The sequence below is a fragment of the Teleopsis dalmanni genome, chromosome X, assembly GCF_002237135.1.
Source record: "Teleopsis dalmanni isolate 2A chromosome X, ASM223713v2, whole genome shotgun sequence".
NCBI lineage: Eukaryota > Metazoa > Arthropoda > Insecta > Diptera > Diopsidae > Teleopsis > Teleopsis dalmanni.
The window spans coordinates 34,236,004-34,256,705 of record NC_051848.1 but is presented as its reverse complement, the minus strand read 5'-3'; the positions used below and the strand labels follow the sequence as shown (position 1 = coordinate 34,256,705).

At 30.4% G+C, this 20,702-nt stretch overlaps 1 protein-coding gene across 1 annotated transcript in view; it reads right to left on the bottom strand.

Moving 5' to 3' along the window:
• Positions 1-765: 765 nt before the first annotated feature.
• Positions 766-20,702, bottom strand: part of LOC119689371 (lipase 3-like) — a 35,526-nt gene continuing 15,589 nt past the window's right edge. The window contains exons 2-6 of the mRNA XM_038104194.1: positions 7,740-7,917; positions 5,717-5,928; positions 5,457-5,606; positions 4,980-5,138; positions 766-1,363 (exon numbers count right to left, since the gene is read on the bottom strand). Of these exons, the coding sequence (XP_037960122.1) occupies positions 785-1,363; positions 4,980-5,138; positions 5,457-5,606; positions 5,717-5,928; positions 7,740-7,917 (1,278 nt within the window). The 3' untranslated portion in view covers positions 766-784. The remainder of the gene's footprint in view (positions 1,364-4,979; positions 5,139-5,456; positions 5,607-5,716; positions 5,929-7,739; positions 7,918-20,702) is intronic.

Here is a 20,702-nt window from a genome sequence, read left to right as displayed (position 1 = left end):
TTTCTATACAATTTTTGTAATATAATTAATCATTTCTATTAATTTTTAATTCAATTTTTTTTTTTATACAATAAAAAACAATTTATTCTGGTTTTAAATTTAAACGACTTCCATAATAATTATATACTATATACCATATACATTAAATTTTTAGATAGTTTATTACAAATAGTTTTAGATTTGTGATTTATATATTGTGATTTATTTATACTCTCAAGAAAAATTTTGTAACCACATTGCTTCAAACTAACTTTGGTAAATTATATTTAAAATAAATAATTAAAAAATATAATTAAAATTAAGAATTTTAATTTTTAAATGCTTAAAATAAAAGTGTTTTCTGTACTCAATATAAAAAAAAAATTATAATAATAAAAAATAATAATTAAAATGTATATTTAGTCAGGATAGAAAAGGATAATTATTATATATTTTTATTATTATAAAAATCTTTATATTATAGGCAATTTTGTTTCTTTTTTTTTGTATATTTTTAAAAATTTTTTAACTATTTATATTTATATTATATTTAAGTATATTATATAAAAGATTAGGTGATGAGTTCATGAGGCTTAAAACAGCTGAAACGCTTCTAGACATTTTGTATATATATCATCACAGTCAATAATTACGTTTAAAAAATATTAAAAAAATCGTAATAAAATCAAATATGAATTGATAACAAAATAAAAAAAAAATACATATGTATTTTTAATTTAATAAAATTGCAATTTTGACAAAAAAAAATTAATTTTTTATGCGGTAACAAATTTTTTAATTAACCTCACGCACTCGGCTTAGCACTTTCCGCATGCGTATTTGTCTTTTGCTGCGGATTCATATTTGGAGTTTGATTTTGGTTTTGGCTTAAATTTGTATTTGCATTTGTATTTGCATTTGTGTTTGGATTTGTGTTTGAATTTACATTCAAATTTGGATTTGAATGTATGATTTGCATATTGGCATTATGTTTTTGTTTGTAATTCTCGACACGTCTTATGTTTCGTATGAGACGATTATAGACCAATGACTTAACATCGATCGCCCATAAAAAGTCCAAATGATTGAATTTTTCCATTGGCACGAGATATTTATCAATCACATTTGGTAGTTCGCGTGCCAAATGATCCACACCCGTCGTGGAGACAAGCATATCATTTATGGAGTAATATAAGGCCACCGGCACCTTCACCTTGGATAAATCGTAATCTGGTGGACTCACACGGTTGTATTCGAGCTGATTGCGTAAATAGCCACGATCAAATTTACGAAAATGTCCAGATTTCATTAATTGACCGAAATGTTCTAATTGTTTAATGGAAGCACCAGATGGAGTATGGCTAAGCATTACTGGCAGCATAGTCTATAAAAATATAGGAAAGCATTACATTAATATTTATTTGAAATTAAAAATAGATAAAAACAACAACAACAAAAATGGTAATATATTACACCAACTTAAAATTATAATTAAAAATTTCAAATAAGTAAATTAATTACATTTAGAATTAAAAAATATAAATTAAATAATATATTAATTAAATATAATAACAATTAAAAGTTATAAATAATAACGAATTGTAATAAATAAAAATTAGCGAGTAATGATAAGAAAAATAACAATTAAAAGTAAGAATTAATAATTTATTAATCAAAACATTAATAAAAAAAATTTATAAAAAAATAATATGTCATCAAAATGGATATTAGGTTTCGATATAGCTGATCAAAAAAAGGCAACGTCTTGATGATTTGAGCACTTTATTTATTATTATTATTTATACTTAATATAAAGGTTCTTTTTCTACGATATGTAACCATTAACTGGACTCGACGTAGTCTAGAGATTTGTTAACTAAGGGAACTACTAACTAACTGCAAATATCAACCAAAGTGTTTAAAAATCCAGTAGTCATTCGGAGAGGTTATAGAAATGTTAGAAGAGCACTGAAATAATTGTTTTATAGGTTACGCTAGATGAAATCGATGGATAAATACATCCTCTTCAATAAGCTAAGAAAGTCGTTTTGATTCCACAATTTCTCGCAGTAAGGGGTAGAAGAAAGAGTCAAGCTACAGTCAGCCAGAAGCATTTATTAAGGCTAGAGTTTGATCAATGCTAACACTGGAGATATCGCTGAGTGTGCTAAAAAAGGTTCCAAAAACTTAAGCTTGGTTCTGGACAAGCTTGGACTTGTTTCATAGTTAAAAGAGAATATATGATGAATAAGACTGAACTTTGTCAAAAAAAATGAGTTGATAATATTTTGACTAGATATAAATAAACAATGTCAAACGTGATATCTTGATGATATGAAATAAAATCATTATTTCATGTTAAATTTGATGATGATTTGATTTAAACATATGGATGGAGACGAGTTTAATCATTGGTATACTTGCAGTGTTAAAAAATTATTTATGAATAATTAAATATAAAAAATAATTTCAAGACAACTGAATTTGGGAATTTGGCAATACTTTCCCAATAAATTTTACTATTCATTTTTCAGCCGTGTCAGCCGTGCCCGCTGTGTCAATGATATCTTTAAAATCAGATCCTGTCTATTCTACTCATATGAGTGAATTTTAATGTTGTTACGTATTGGACACGATGATTTACTTAGACATTTTTAACATCCTTAGAAATTGCTTCTATCAAACATGTAGGCCAGTGTTTGAAGTGGATGAAGTGGAAGTGTATATATAGGATGTGGAAATTATATTAATTTATCAACACTCTACAAACGTTTTTCTGTACATATTAGAGTGAAAGCTAACTTTAAACTAGCCGAGTGCTTTATGGAACACTTCAGGGAAGACAAGTGTTCTCATCAAAGTGCAAATTAAAAATGTTTTTCAACAGACAAGAGTGTTTTGTAAAAAAATTGAGAAAATTCAAATTCCTACCTTCGAATTTAAAACATTTCAGAAATAATTTTTTCACACTTTACGACTATTAAAGTTTTAAAAAAATTCGTTAGGTTTTCAGCACAAACCACAATTTGGTAAAGCTCCAAAAAATTAAATGAATTCGAAACACTCGGAACGTGGTCCATTAACGGGCAGTAACTTAATTAAGCTGCGCTATTCGCAATTCGCGGAAAAAGTCAAGTACGGAACGCACAATTCGCGTAATTGTCTCGACCACAAAAGTTTTCAATTCAACGCTACACAAATGCGTTACACACCAGAGGCGTAGCAATTACTTATCATTGAAGGGGCGCCTCTTACAGGGAATCATAAATTTAATTTTAATGCTCAATTTATTACTATTCATAATAGAGGTTGATTTTTACCATTAATTAAGATGGTCTAGGTCTAGAGCATGGTCTAGAGTTTCATTACCCTGTAACTTAATAACTTGGTTTCACTAGTCCTTACAGTTCGATTCTATTTAGAATTGCTTCGATATTAGTGAGAGTACTCGAAGTCCTTCCTATGCCATCTCATTTCAAAAATAAAAAGAATGTATTTGTTGTTATTCCAATACTTCACAAAGTCATAGTTCTCAGTGGGTCAAAGTTTCCTTCAGGTTTTCTTTCCATATTATCTGTTCAACAAAGATTGTATATCGTAGTTTCAAATTTGTATTATTTTTAAGTAATTTTTGACTGTATGTAATCAATAATTTCAGTTGAGCCCTTATTTGGTACTCATATTCCTATCCTTTAAATTTATTTAAATTTATTGTAGTCATTTATATGCATAAGAGACCCAAGATCTCTTAAAGGCGATTTTTCAAAATACACATAATATCTTAAAGTTGACCAGTTTTTATATCGTATTATCTTTTGTATAGGTCTCCTTTAAAGATCTGCCCAAATATAATTTTTGCTGAATTTCACAGAAGATTACTAAATGTTAGAAATAAGTTTCCGGAAGAATAGAGACTTTGAAAAAAATAAGTGTTTACCATTCCTATGTATTCAGTTCTCTAATTCTAATTAATAATATTAATTTTCTTTATTTTATTTATTTATTTATTTTATATATTTTATTTAGTACAAATATATTTAAGTATTTAAGTTTAAGTTTAAACTAAGTATTTCCGATATTAAAGGGTTAGACAAATTAGAATTATGTTAATTACAGCATGTATTTAGTCTTCTCTTTTTTGACGTGTAGTCTGGCTTTGATGACGGACTCTTTGATTTTTGAGAATTTGTCTCTAAGTTTTCATTAGTGATTAGTATTAGTGATTACTGATTAGCAATGTTGTATGCAACATCATATATTTAGAAGATTTGTTGAAGAGAACATCATCATTATTAACATATTATTTACAAAGTATTACATTAAGGCTATGTTATGCAGACACTCATGGTCACATTCAATGTTACATTGTTATTGTTTTCAAAGTAAATTAAAAATTTTATATTGACTGTGAGAGCGAAACTAAGATTTAATTAAATTATGATTACGGTGTTTGAGCTTTATATACATCGTTAGGTAAGTAAACATAGTGATGCGTCTTACAACTTTAAGAATTAGAATCAATATACTAGTTGATCACTATGATGTTTAAGAAATGTAGTCCAAATTTGATCATCTTATTTCTATATAATGATCTGTCTCTACTTAACTTGATTACAAATATAACATAGCATAATTGAGTCTATCAATAAAGCAGACACCAGTTCTTTACTACTAAAAATAGTTCCAACTTCAGATTCAACTTATGGTATACATGTTATTTTATAGATGCGTACTAATTAATAATGAAATAATTATATTAAAAGTAATATAATTGATTCTTTATTATCTATAACTGTTTCTTTATATTTTTAGTATCAGAATTATATTCTGTTCTTTGTTAGATAAATAGATAAATAGAAAATAGAAATAGAAAACTCGGTCAAGTTTCCTCTAGTTGGCACCACTGTTTTTAGTTATAGACATATGAGTGCGAGGCTTATAACCTTCCTGATACCTATTCATATGTATAAGAGTAGACAAATTCACACATAGATACATACCTTATTCAACTGTTCCGAATTGTAACCGGCGACCAGGAACAGTATATTAGAGCACACATCCTGCGTCATGGCATTGTCATGGCAAACAACTTGGCTGTGGTCGACGAGGAATTTGGTGTTTGGCATGAATTCTGTAATGCGAAGCATACGTGTTGCGGCCTGAAAATTCATTAAACAAAATAGAAAACTGCGAAACATGGAACCGTAGTCGTTGATGGGGAGTGTGACTGTGACTGTGACTGTGAATGTGACTATAAATGTGACTGTAACTGTGACTGTGGGTGTTAGTGTTATGCGAACTACAAATGGATTGTTTGCAAACAAATATTTTTTCAGTCAACACCTCGTGACGTTTGTGAATTTTTGGCATATTTAATTTTATTTAAAAAAAAAGTTTTACATATTTCTTGCTGAATGTATGAATTCTTTTTTTTTTAGTATTTTGGTTCTATTTGGTTTTAGGGAAGGAATACTTACGGTAAGGAAGTCCAAAAATAATACTAACGTGCGGAAGAGTGGACTCTTCATGTCGGAGATGAAAGCAATTGGGGCAAGCGCATGCATTGAGGTAATTTTTTGTGTGTATGAAGGTTGTTCGGAGCAAAGGACCCAAAATATAGCGGTACCCTATCGATTGTAGAAAACGAGATTAGAAATATTCAATTAAAATAGATAATTAAAAAATTTTAATGTGCCATAAGGTAAGCTGGGCACGTTTTAAACCCAACTCAACTCACCTGCGAATGTCCGATATAGTGTAGTTGCTCATAGCCTGTTTTGCTGAGAATGTAATCAATATTTGCTGGTAAATCATATTTGCCCATTTCATGAAATGTGAAATCCCAAAATTCTTGATAATCACTATTAAGACTAGTATGATTTTTAGAATAACGATTGCCACGCGAATTTCCCATCCAAACATCATAACCCAAATCTGAGAGCACATAGCCTAGGTGGTATTGAAAAAGTTATTTCATAATGAATATTATTCAGAAAATTCACAACCATATAAACTTAATTAAAATTCATGACATTAAAAGAAACAAGTAGAAAATAACAACTAGTAAAATTTATTAATCTATTAAGTTCTTTGAATACCCTCTGCATGCATAAGAAAATACTGATTACATTTACTTATAGGATCCCTTTCATCTTTAAAAATTTTTTTTATTTATAATATGCAGAGAGATTGTGAATAAACTATTGTAATCGGTAGGTTACGCTAAGTTCAAAAGAGAATTTGCGATAGACTTTACATGGATTGTCAGGGGGTCGAAACCGTTATTTTGTAAACGGTAATTGTTTACATCATATATATTAATATATATGTTAAGATATGGCACTCTCCAAAGAGTGTTTAATTTTTTAATTAAAGTATTTTTATACCCTTACATATATTATATATATAAATATATATATAAAATATACATTAGTAAAATATTTTTCAAAATACTACAAATCCTAATCCTAATCCTAATCCTACATCACTTTTAGAAACTTTTAGAAAAGACATATGAATTAACGCTGTTGGGTTGCGATGAAGGATAACAAGTTTTGCACCAAATCATTACAATCGAACAAAAATAGATCCAATACGAGAACATTTAACGCAAGTGATCATGTTCAAAAATCGGTGACCCTCCACAAACGACTACAAACCTTGGATTGATAAGAAAAACATTAGTTTTACTGTTTGGTTGGTCTATAACGCAATTGTCTATTAGGAGCTAGTACAACGATTAATTTGGATCTCTAATACTAACAACTCCACCACTTAAATGAAACAATTAAGAAAAATTGAACAGAATTGGTTAACAGAGAAAGGGTTAAGTTCTATCATGACAACGACAAGCCACGCACTCCTTTGTTAAAAGTAAATTGACAGAACTTGTTTGGAAAGTTAAGCATCCACCGTATACCTCAAATCCTGCATCGTTTTAAATCCATTTGTCTTAGGCTCTGTAAAATTCTTTTTATGGAAAAAAAATTGGACGTTTCAAGAGCCACTCAAAATTTGTTGGCCAAACTTTTCGCTGATAAAGCAAAAGAGTTGTACACCGATGGAATTATGAAACTACCCGAAAATGACAATAGGTCATAAATAATAAAGGTCCAACATATATTTGATTAAAAATAATTTTCAGTGACGAAAATTTTTATTTAAAAATGTGCCAAATGATAATGAATACTTTTTATAAGGCGGATATAACTTCTCTCTAGTAGTATATATCTCTAGTATATATTCTCTAGTATAACTACTCTATTTAGTAGTAGTTACCGGTCGATGTTTTATATATATATATATATATATATATATATATATATATATATATATATATATATATATTTATAATATATATATATTATATATAATTAAAATATGCAAAATTATGACTCACAATCAGTTTTATTACAGTATCGTTCGTATCTCTTCATTTTCATTTTTAAATGAAAAAAAATCGACCGTTAACTACTAAATAGAGTAGTTATCAGATATAAAAAGTATCCGCTATCACTTATATATATATCTATTATTGTAAATTATAATATCACTATATGCTATATTTAATATTCATTATTATTCATTTAATGTATTCATGACGTTTTTACTAAATCAAGCTATTATTTTGTTAACCACACACTGTGTGTAGGGTATCGGAAATCTCTTTTTATCAATAACACCAACGTCGTCCTAATTTGAAAGAATTTCTGAATTTAAGATTACAATAGCGCACATAAATTAAAACTACGCAAACTTACCCAATCCTGATTTTGGCCCCATTAGCACCCATGTCGCTGATGTATCTAGTATGCCATGCATCAATAAGACCGGCTGGGCACCACGCTTCGGTATGCGATGCATTTCCAGTATGTAGCCATCCTTCGTGACAACGGTGTGCGTCTCCGAAGGGTAGCCATACTTTCGTATTAATTTAGGCTGCGTATGCCAAATTTTATGAGCATTGACGGTTTGGATGATTCGTCGATGGGCGTGATGAAATTTCATGAAATTAAGTAAGAAAATGAATTTATAAATATTTTGTCTTTTCTATTTTATTTTTTTTTAATAAAAATGTTGTGCTCATTTTTCATTTTGTAAATAAACTTTGTGGCATAATTTGACCTTTTGATATTAAAAACAAAATTAATGAAATTCCTTTTCCCAATACTGAGCCCTGCATGTACTGAGCCTTACATCAAGTCATGATGCGATGCCAGGCATAGATGTTGACTTATGCAGATTTAAAATAGGCCCATTGACGTTATATAGCTTTTTGCTAATATAATATATTCAAATTTCTAACAAAATCAAAGCAAAATGTAATCGAAACTGTTTTACTTTTTTGAATAATTTAGCTAATTAACATTTAAATTACAATTAAGTACAAAATAAAGAAGAAGAAAATATGGCTTGGAATGACTTTATATTAATTACGCTTAGGTTGGAAAATTGCGAATTATATTTTAAAATTATGAAAAATTAACACATTTAAATAATTAAGTGAAAGTTTTACTTGACTGTATGCAAAAGCTAATCTTACAATTTTTTATTAAAAATGTCTTAACACATTTCAGTCCAAGCATACCAAAGTTGACCCAATTTTGCTTGAGGAATTTTTCGTTCAAATTAAAATACGGAAAATGGAAAATGGAAAATGCATTAAACCACATTTCATTATATAATTAATAGCACATAAATTTGCTAAGGAAAGAAAACATAAAAAAAAAATAAAATGGAAAATGTACGAGCATTTAAAAATCTTCAATTACGTGCACACGCCAGTGTTTGTTAGTTTCATTTCGCTAAATTGAATTTTAATTTTCGTTTTTAAAGCAAATCATTTGCTTATAAACTCAACAATAAAACAAAGTATTTGCGATAAATTAATTCTGCTCATGTTGAGCAAATGCAACAAGTCATTAATTTAACGTGTGGAGCTTCGCTTTTATGAGTTCAGCTGCAAATATTGAAAACCCCAAAGTCCCAAATGAGCACAGTGGGACAAGGTGATCATTTTCGCTTACACTACTTGGAGTGACAAATACCCAAACTAAGCAATAAAAACGCATTTTTTTTTTTGGAAAATTATATTTTATACTTCCATATAGATCCCTTTTAGCTCAACACACCGATCAACCAACGATCATTCAATATTTGGAAACCTTTTAAATAATACGATTTATCAAGTCCTCCAAAAAACACGTCACTTTCCCATTCCATTTCAATATTTAATGCAAATCTTTTTCCTTGCAGCCAACGTTTTAAGTTTCGAAACAAGTAATAGCCACTGAGAGCCATATCTGAAGCATACGGAGGGTGAAGAAAGAATTAGTACCGTAATTCATCTAATTTTGCCATGGTTCTCATTGACTTGAGAGCGGGTGCGTTAACCTGCTAAAACAACATTTTCTCCTTCAACAATTGTAGTCGCATTTTCTTGATTTTCTCATTCGATCAATCCAATAATATGCAATATTCATTCATTCCAGTACGTTTCCCGGGGGAACATTGGGCCATAACGAAATTTTTCCAACTGTCACGATTTCTTGTCACAGTTTTAATTTCACCAAAGGTTTCTTTCTCTAGTTTGCGCTTCCACGTTTGCTTGGGCCTACCAGGTCTTCTGCTTCCTTAAGGATTCCATGTTAATGCTTGCTTGCAGATTTCATATGCAATATTAGTCTTATGTTAATGCTTTTCCTTTTTCCAAATAGTCTATGAAAATTATTCCCCTTGAATTCCGATTGTTGAGTTTGTGTACGTTTGGAAACGCTACCGCCTTGTTGTTTTCCCTCAAATGTGAAGTAATGAATCAATGCTTTATCAATTGTCACTACTCGAATCTACTCGCTCACATTCAGCTAGTCAGCTAGATTGTGCATAATGTGACTGAGCAGTCACATTCTCTGTGATTGTGCTCAGACTTGATCTGAGCCAGTAGGAGGTCACTGGGTTGAGAACTACTATCCTCTTTTGACATTCGGAGGTCCTCAGCGGCTGACATTTTGACTTTCATTCGTAAGGCGAATTGTCTTCTGTTTGGTTAGGGTCAGTTGCAGTACAAAAGAACAACTATGGTGTCGGTGCTCCGCTCCATTGGAAGCTGCTACTCTGTCTAATTCTAACTCTAAGAGGCGTCATTTACGAGGTCGGTATTTACAATCAACCATCCAAGAGTCTTGGTTAATATATCTCAATATTCATATAAAACATGTAAGTATTTGCATATTTGTTCCACTGTATTTTTTCATTTCAAGTGATGCACTATTAAAAGCGTAGTTGGCATAGGTTATGTCAACAGAGATAAACGCTTGGAAAAGCTCTAAATTTGTTATAATTTTACAATTTGCAGACGTGGTGACAATATAAATTTTTACTTATTTTTTTAATTTAGGAAGAAATTTCGTTGCCTTATTCAGTGAGGTAACCTATGAATTATATTAGATAAATGTGCAAAACAGATGGATGGGTTAATACAATAATAAAGTAGGTAACATAAAATGTATTAAAAGTACTTTTATATTGTATATGAAACTATTTTAAAGCAATTCTGAGATATTAGATGCATTCATATATCATAATATCATGAGAATTTTAAGCTCCTTTAGATTTATATCACTATATGAATCAAATTGATCTCCAGTCATTCATAGAACAGCTCACTTTATTTGGAACAGAATATAAATACTAAAAGAAAGCTTATATGAAAATTGTACATCCATATTATAGTCCCTATTATTAAGTAAGTTTATCAATCATCGTGCGGATCTTTGTCAATTACCTTTTCTCAAAGAACATTGTAAACTGCAACAAATGCTTCAGATAGCTCTAAACTCATAAACTTTTATGGTAATACAATGAACAATTGGAAGTAATTGTCCGCTTTATATCCCCTCTTAATCCTTATGCACTGACCACAATCCTGCGCTCCGAAAAGTGAGTGCCCGATGTGCATGAACTGAAACCACTCCCCCTCATTTCCGAAGACCTTGTCTAATCCCAGGACTACGTAAGTATTACTTCGAGGTAGGATCCCTATAAGTCATTGGTGTGAACTGCATCCAATCTCCGCTACTGCTTTAGATGTTTAATCTTGTCCTTCATCTTAGTATAATGCATCTGCTTACTACAGCTGTCTTCTGTCGAGATACAATTTTTTCAAACACAGGATTGAGGCAGACATAGCTTTGGGGTCCCAGTTTGTTTTGTTTTCTGTCACCGTCCTTTTGGAGAAAACACCAACTTACGCTAGCACTTCTCTTTCGGGCGGTCCCTTATTGGATTCAGAGAATATGTGTTCTGCGGTTTCATCCTTAGTTCTGCAATATATGCAAATTGGTGACTCTACTCTACGCAACACATACATTCTAGTTGAATGATGATTAGGAGATGAACAACTTTTTTCATCCTGAGCTGGACACAGCGGTTAAAGAAAGACTTTTGAATAATTAGAAAGAAGTGAAATACTTGAATTAAAAGAACTTAACTTGCATAAAGTATGTTATGCATATGGCAATCACTTTGACTTCTTTGAAATCTTTTCCATCAATCGCAAGACAAAGTCACTTGATATTAATTAGTGTGAAATTTAAATTAGATTATTCCACAAATGTATTCTACTCTTTACTAATAACAGTACAAAATATGAAATGTCTTTTTTACGTGAAACCCCATTCTCATTTAAAAACATTGGGTTTTTTTATTTCCATGGCATCTATGATAATATAGCATAACATATATGAAATGTTATGTGTGACCCAAATGCATTAATTTATTGCAACCCAAAAATAAAATGATGTGATGAAAAACAAATTAGCACGATTAACTTAATATGATTAAGTCAAAGATACTCGTAAATAAATCACACATCAATCAAATAAAAATAAATTTGAATTTGAATCGAATGAATTGAATCAACAAAAAATTTATTAATAACGATATTTGTCTTTAATAAACAAGTACGAACATTTCGAGATTGAAGATATGGAAACCTCATAATTTAAAAAATTTTCCGATGTTAATCTATGGATTTTCATCAGCAATTTGACTACAAATAAACACATTGTACTGCAGTTATGTCATCATGAAATTGTAAACAAGCAATAGAAGGAAAAGAAAAGACAAAATGAAAAATAGGTGACCTGTTGGAATACCGGTTAGCCGGGCAGTACCTGCTTCTCTTTTTTTTCGTGCTGTTGATAAAGTTACCCAGTACGCAAGCCTCGCCGTATTGCAAAGAAGTTTACCGTTGAGTGGCAAGACACATTATGCCATTTCTGTGCAGAAGAATGGACGGATATGCGAAAAGTGTGTCAAGCGAAGTGACAACAAAGCCATGAAGAAACGACAACATTAAAATACTTGACAATAAAAAAAACTATAAAATATAAACATTATATAGGCAGCGCGCACTACAATACATCACTTGAACAGACTGACCTAGAGGGACAAACTCGGTTTTGCAGACTTTTGTGTCCGAATCAAGTTATCTGTAGAAGAATATTGATGGGAGTATGAAGGTATTTAGCAAAATAATAAAAAATGTTTTATGGACTAAAAAAATAATATAAATAATTTGTTGAAATATTTTAATTTTAAAATTATATGAAATATGTGAAACAGACTGTATTGGAAATTCATAAACGTTTAAATGTACTATCACCGCAAATATTTCTTTGTAAGTTGGTAACACTGTGATGTGTTACCATACGAAATTTGATTATAATCAGTTTTCTGGGATATTTTTAAGAAAACCTTTTTGCAATCATACTTTTGCATTAAAAGATACTGGGAAACACTGGGGAAAATGTAACAATCCTTCAAGCGCCAGTTTCGGCAGGCAACTATAATGGCACTCCTATCCTACCAGGTAATATACAAACTGGTACGGGAGTGCATTGATAAGTTGAACAGACTTGACTGAAATAACCAAGTCCACTTAATACGGATTCTGGGACATGCTGGTATCCAAAGCAATGAAATGGTAAACAAACTTGCAAGAAGAGGTGCGGTTGCAATAATGATAGGCTCATAACCTTTCTGTGGCTGGAATAATCAGGTGCACTTAATATGGATTCTGGAGCATGCTGGTATCGAAGACAATGAAATGGCAGACAAACTTGCAAGAAAAGGTGTGGCTTAAACAATGAAAGGCCCAGAACCCTTTTGCGGTCTAGGCAAAGAAACTCTATGCATTCTTATGAACGGCGCTGAGGAAAGAAAAGAAAACTCAATTGGGAAAGACTACCAAGACTATTACAATTTAAAATGCTTTTAGGAGCTTGCAACCTAACGCGGTTTAAAGTTTGCATAGAACAATCAAAAAATAATCCAAGAGTTATTATGGGATTATTAACCGGTCACTGTAGATTGAATAATCACTTAACAAAGTTAGGAATTCAATCCAACTGAGACTGCAGTTACTGTAGGGAAAAGAGAGAAACTTCATACCACTGCTTGGGAAATGCCCGGCACTGATGCACAAACGATAGAAAGACTTAGGAGGGTATGTCTTGGATCATAAGGATTCAAGACTAGGAAAGACAGGCTCTATACTGTCTTTCATTAAAGAAATCGGACTTGAAGAAATACTCTAATCCGACTGAGGGGTACAATATGTAGATCTTTTAGATCGCACTGCACTATTCCTTTTCTGCAATGGCACGAAACAAATGGAAAACGAATGTGATTGACTACGCACCTGTGACATTTTTTTTGTTCGAATCTTCAATTACTACTTCGAGTTCAAAAGTTCAAAAGAAAAATTTAAAAGAATTGAAAATCGTACAATATATGCATAATATATATACAATATAAATATAAGGTTACAATATATAAATGATTCGTTGGAGTTGAAATAGTTGGCAAAATAAATATTCATATGTACATAAAAATATTAGTTAATGTTACAACTTGTTGCAAAAAATCTAACGAGTAGTTCGCCTTTAATGATATCATATATATTTATTAAGAGAGCTTTGAAACCACTACTTTAAGTTAAATAAAAACGGGCTTCTCTTGATAAAGTCGTTGGCGGAGGCTTATAATATTAGGAAGTTGTTTTTTCACATGTCATTGGAGTCGCTTAGAATGAGCTTCCCCTTAATATTTAATTAATTAAATTAATTTATTTATTTATGTATTTGAATTTATTAGTGGATGAAATGCTCATATTATTTTAACAGATGACTGGAATATTTTCAGTGAACACTCAAAATAGACTGATTTTTGAATTTGGCTGCACTGAAACTTAAGACGTAAAAATGTTTGCGAGTAAAGTCTCGAACTCTGAAGATTTTAAGTGCATTGTTGTTGCTTTACAGGTTTTCTTTCGTAAGATGCGAGTATTCTTTTGCTACTCTGAAAGAGTAAGAGAAAGCTTTGGGGTTAGGGTTTGTTTGTAAAAATTGTTTTGGTTGTAATTTTGTTTTTTAAATCAAAAGAAGTAATAAAAAATTTTAAATTTGAGCAATGAACATTTCGTCCAGTTTTGGCTCGTTGGTTTAAAAAACCAGAAAAGATTATAGATTATATATTATTATAGATTATATAAAAGATTATATACATCTTTCCTTTTAATTTGACAGGTACAAAAACTTCTAAGGCTCTTACAATTAGGTAGAGACTCATGAAATGAAGAACTATTTCCAAAAAATCACTGATTGTAAGTATTTTGCATTACTCAAAACAGCTGTGAGATCAGCCAAAAAATTCAAGTAATTAAAAATAAATATTGTATTGTAATTGAATACTATTCAAAAGCTCTTCTATTAGTAAGAGTTTCCTTCTATTATAATAGTTTTTAAAAAATTAAATTTAGTAATAATAAAGACATTTTAGATTAGTATTATAAAAATTAACATACAACGAGGCGTATTGTCATATATGTAGAAAAATTTATTCCCCATGTGAGTATATTTTTCCATGAGAATGGCGTACGTAGTTATTTATTAACATTCAAATCAATTTCGTAACATTTTCTATTTTCATTATTATATAAATTTTCGATTTAACTCATTAAGAATTCTAACTTTTTTTAACATTTATAGTTATCAATAGCTTTAATTAAAATTTATGCACTTCACTTCACCAATTAAAAATCTTACAGAAGAAGTTTTAACTTACAGATCTATTAAATATTACTTACAGAATAATCTAATACTATGTACACTGATACCTCTATGTAACAGATTATTTCAGCCTCATCCGTCAGATCATATATATCAAAGACATCCACTTGATAACAATTAAAGTGATTTCGTAAATATTGAAGAGATTTATTTCAAATGCACATCCATACAGATTCATTAGTCTACCATACTGGTTTGTGCAAAATATGTTATATATTGAATCTACAACAAAGACTCAACCAACTTATTATTTAACAGATCAAGTACAGCAGATTCTCTTGTTTTGCGGTACTGTTCTCAAAACCAACGTTAAGTCCTCACTGCTGTTTAGCATTGAGAGCTGGATTTGGATTTCCAACAGCTCCCAAATTTTGCAAGATTTTCTCAATCATAGTCTTCGGAACATCACACGAGTATTGTGTTTAAGTACAATACCCAAAACCGACCTATGGTTCAATGACGTAATGACTCAAAGATTATTAATGGTTTAATGGCATAGGCACGTTCTATGTAGCCCGGCAAAATACATATATCAATTAATAAATTCTTTAATATGACGTATACAGTAATGTAACACATAATACTGTGACTTTTTCAGAAGTTGATATGTTCTTTGGAGTTTTCACGGATTTATTACATGAATATAAATGTACGTTCAGAATAGACAGTTAGAGATTGAAAGACTAGAAAAAGACTTGTAGATTCTAAGAGCATTGCTAATGCTTTACATGTTTTTTTTTCGTAAGTTGCGATTATTTTTTTGTTACTCTGAAAGAAAATATTTCGGTTAGTAAACCATTTCTTTGATTTTGCTGAATTCCGATTTAATCAGAAGTTAAACCCATTAAGAACACATATATTTTTTCTATATCAAAGTTATTTTTACAATATTCCTACTATTGCTAGGTATAATAAAATTTTTCTCTGAGATGTAAATGCTAGTTTTGTTGCCCAGTATCAGTTACCTAGATACTTCTAGTCTACTGTAATGACAAAAGACAATTGCTCTGACACTGTCAAACTTAGAGGTAGCAAAATAATTATTTGGAGCAATATCTGTCATAAATAAGAATAATTGAATCAATGATAATAACCTTATTCTGCAACATAGTTGCTATGTAAATGTAAAGCTTACTTCAGTAAAGCAAATATTTGTGCTTTCTTTTGAAATTTCTAAAAATACATATCATAACTTTCCAATTAATCTTATATATACTGACCACTCAGCAATGCTATTCAAGTTCAACCCATACTATTCTAAATTTGTATTAAAAAATTTAAAACCTTGCTTTTCTCACGAATTTATGATAAGTCAGTTCTATAAAAAAAGTTATAGAAATTATTTCAAAACAAAGTGCTTACTATTGTACTAAATACATGTATGATTTAAAGCTAATTTGGATACATATATTATATACCCACACAATGTTTTCTAACTACGTAGCGTTAGTTTTGGAGATTATTGCAGAATCTGCGAAAACAAAAAAATCAGATAGAAGGCAAATGTAATCCATTTTCAGGATTATACGAGCTACAGGATTTCTTTTTTCTGACATATATACATGTAATTATTTCAATACATGTATCTGAAAAAAATTATATACTTCTAGCACATAATCATTTTTTAGTAGATGTATTTTTCAACACAAAGGCATTCAACCGACTGATTACTAATCTCTTAACCAACTTCATTGTTTTATTAAGAACTATTTTCTAAACCATTATGCAAACACTTAAATCGGAGAAGTGTTTACGTACGATTACATATCTAAAGTTAATAATTAGTAAAATTGTTACCGTAGCTAGCTTCGCAACAAAAAAAAATGTACTCTGTATGGATTAGTAGGACGATTCAAAATTATTTATAGAGATAAGAAGTAGTAGAATAGTATAACATATTTAAAACTTATAATATAAACCATAATATATCAGTATGACCGTTACATCACTGGAAAGGAGGTCGTACTAAAGTTTTGTGTAACACAATTATCTTCCAAACAGAAATTCAAAAGATAGACAGACGTGCTTATTTCAATCCTCCAACTATAAAACTATAAAAACCCTAGAATATACATTCTATTGACAGCTAGGTAGCAATGAAAGCAATCAACACACGTTAGGTGATATTAAGACAGACGACGACGAAATTTTTTGAAAAATTAAATATCTTTGGTCAAAATCAACAGATATGGATCATATTGGTTCTCGTTAAAGTTTCGAGAAACAAAATTACTGAAAATTGTCATAATAGAGGCAACCTCCCTATTTATAACCCCGGAAAAAAAGCCTAAGTGGGCATATTATATAGAATAAATAAATAAAATTCGGTAAAATATATTTAATGCTACATTCAATAGAGAAACTTGAACTCAGATAAAAGATCTCTAGATTTTAGTGAAGAATTGCCAATAATACTAATAATTAAAATATATATAGTATTAATAGTGATATTAATAATATATTAAAATATTTTATGTAAGTAAGTAAGTATGTAAGTAAGTAAGTAAGTAAGTAAGCAAGCAAGTAAGTAAGTAAGTAAGTAAGCAAGCACGTAAATAAGTAAGTAAGTAAGTAAGTAAGTAAGTAAGTCAGTAAGTATTCTGTTCAAAGTTGATTTATTAAAAGCTGATTAAAAACTTATTTCAGTGTTTAATGTGTTGAAATTATTTATCGATTAAGAAATATTTGCATTATTTTTATCTAAATTTAATTTATTTAAATACGATTTCTTATTTCACTCTAACAAAAGCTATATTTGGGTAATGTATACGAATAATTCATTATTAAAAATTGAATATTTTATCATAAAACCATCTAGTTAATTTTTAAAAGATAATGAGATATTGCAATATATCGTTGCAATTTAATTTTAATTATTTTGGCCCTAGTTAAATATCTAACATAAATTAAGATATTACATGAGATATTACGAATAACATGTGGGCTAATTCCAAATGTATTTCCGCCTAAATGACCAAACAATTTCATACAAGCACTTCATATGCAACTTCACATTTCACTTGTCTTCAGTATTCGTCGGTGTGGTTTCCTGCAAGTCCAACAATACCACAGTACCTACACAAACCCACTTCGTATGTAAATATATGCCAATATGATAACAGTTGCAATAATTTGACATATTTTTATAATTAAACCTGATACACATTTTCAATATTAAATAACACAAAAAACATAAACAAAACTTGTGCAAAAACCTCTAAAAAAATTTAAATATAAAAAAAATAATAATAAAAAATTAAAATGAAAATCGAAATGAAAACAAAAAAAATATTTTAATAACAAATAAACAAAAATGCTAATAATGTAAATAAAACTGCAAACAATCAGCATAATTTCAATATAAATTGTTTTGTTGTGGTACATGAAATGAACGCAAGATACAAGATACTACCGCGTCGATAGCATTGAACCATATCAAATCGCAGTGCGGTGAGCCGCCTATGCATGCAGCTCGGTCTGCATTGCAAAAATAAATGCCAGCTCGGTTAGCTGGTGAATATACAAAAACAAAGCGAAGCAGCTAGCGAACATACGGCACGGCAAAACAACAAAATAAATAATGGGATTATATAACAATTGAAAGGCCTCAAATCGCATAAGGCAACACCATTTGGACGCACTGCGTCAGCGGCTCTTAACAATTAAGCTAAACCGTAAACGAGCGAGCACGTTGCATGTGAGCAAATTGAATTTTATGGCGGCACAAGGTACGGGCGGATTTTGGCGGATACGGGTTACATGCCTGCATTTCAATTACTATTTACTATATGTTAGCACTGTGGCCCCAATGCCCGAACGCCCGAACGCCACTACGAATAGTCAGAAAGTCACTACGTTATACCGTCACACCGTCACACCGTCATGCCGTCACATCGTCGGAGCACCAGAGTACCAGAACACCTCAACGTCGTACCATCAAACCGAGCTAGCAATTAAAATAAAATATCGCATTTAGCATGAAGTCCGATACTCGCAGAAAACAACGAAAAATAAGGCAAATAGTAAACAAAATAAATAAAAATAGTTTGAAGTGAAATAAAATAAAATTAAATTCTTTGAAGATAATTTTACGTACCGCAATTACGTAGTTTAAACACATTTGCGTACACCAAAAATTATTTTAATTAACCTTGACAAAGAAACTGAAGCGCTTACCGAATTGGGTAATTTAAAATATATTAAGACTTCACAACAAAAAAAATTAATTTCAACTTTTATGCAGAATAATAATAATAGCATAAGTTTATCTTTCATAATTCCAAATTTAACGAAAAGCCTAATAAAATCATAGACCCCACTAACTTAAATGAAAATGCCCAACGCCATACAAAACAAATGCCCCCAAACATTTTAAAATTAGACCGTTCGATCGCCATTCCATCTAATAACAACCAATCATCTCCATTATGACATTATCACATATAAGTCAAATAACACATATATTTAAGTCATTGAGTTATAGCTCAAGATCCACTTCTATTGAGAAAACGAAATCTTTTCAACTTGCGGAATTATTTTCGAATTTCTTGTTGGCCTTCGCCATGGACATAAGAATTTTTGTACCAACTTCAGATGAGCATTAAAAACTGACACCCTCTGAATAGGTGTAAGAATATTCTCGAGAAAAGGCAACCATGTTATTCAAGCAATAACACGTACCTACAATAAGCATAACATGATACTATAGTTATCATCTCATTGGAAATTAGTATTTATTTATGCACATACATCATCACAAGTGTTTTATGGTTGTTATTGTTATTACTTGACCTTTACAGTCCTCTACCGTGTTTTTCACCTGCGAATACCAAATCAAATACCTTTCTAGCCGGAGCACTTCCTCCATTCGCACAACATGACCAAGCCAGCGAAGCCGCTGAATTTTTATGCACTTAACTATATCATATAGTTACTTATATAGCTCATTCCGTCTAATTCGATATTAGTCGCAAACGCGTAAGGAACTATAGATCTATCGAATAATTTTTTTCTCGAACGCTCCTAACGCGTTCTCATCACTGTTAGTAATTGCCTAAGCTTTTGCACCATACAGCAGGACAGGCATGATAAGAGATTTGTGAAGTGTGATTTTTGTTTGTCGAGAGTGGGCTTTATTTCTCAATTGCCATACTTGTTAAAACTTTAGGATGACGTCAACTAAAGACTTCATGTACTATATTAATAAGAAGAAGTGGTAAGTCCCTAAAACGTTGAACAGTAAATATTTATATAAAATAAAAAATTTATAAATATCTATATATATTAGTTTATAATTTTAAATAAATATAATAATCTGTAAAATCATTAAATAGAAAAACATTTAAAAAACATCTAATAAGGATAGTGGTGAATATGCTATAGGTTCGCCATAACTAGTTTACACAGCGTAATGATTGGAAATGAAAAGTTGACACATATTTTGTATGTGGGTATTTTGAAAGGGCTTGATTCTTTCAACTTGATTTCTTTCAACTTCAAAAAGTTTTTGCGTCTACTTAATACCGTTAACTAGTTCAGATGTATACTCTTTAAAGTAAGAAACATTTCCCTTGCTTACATTTGTTTGTTTGA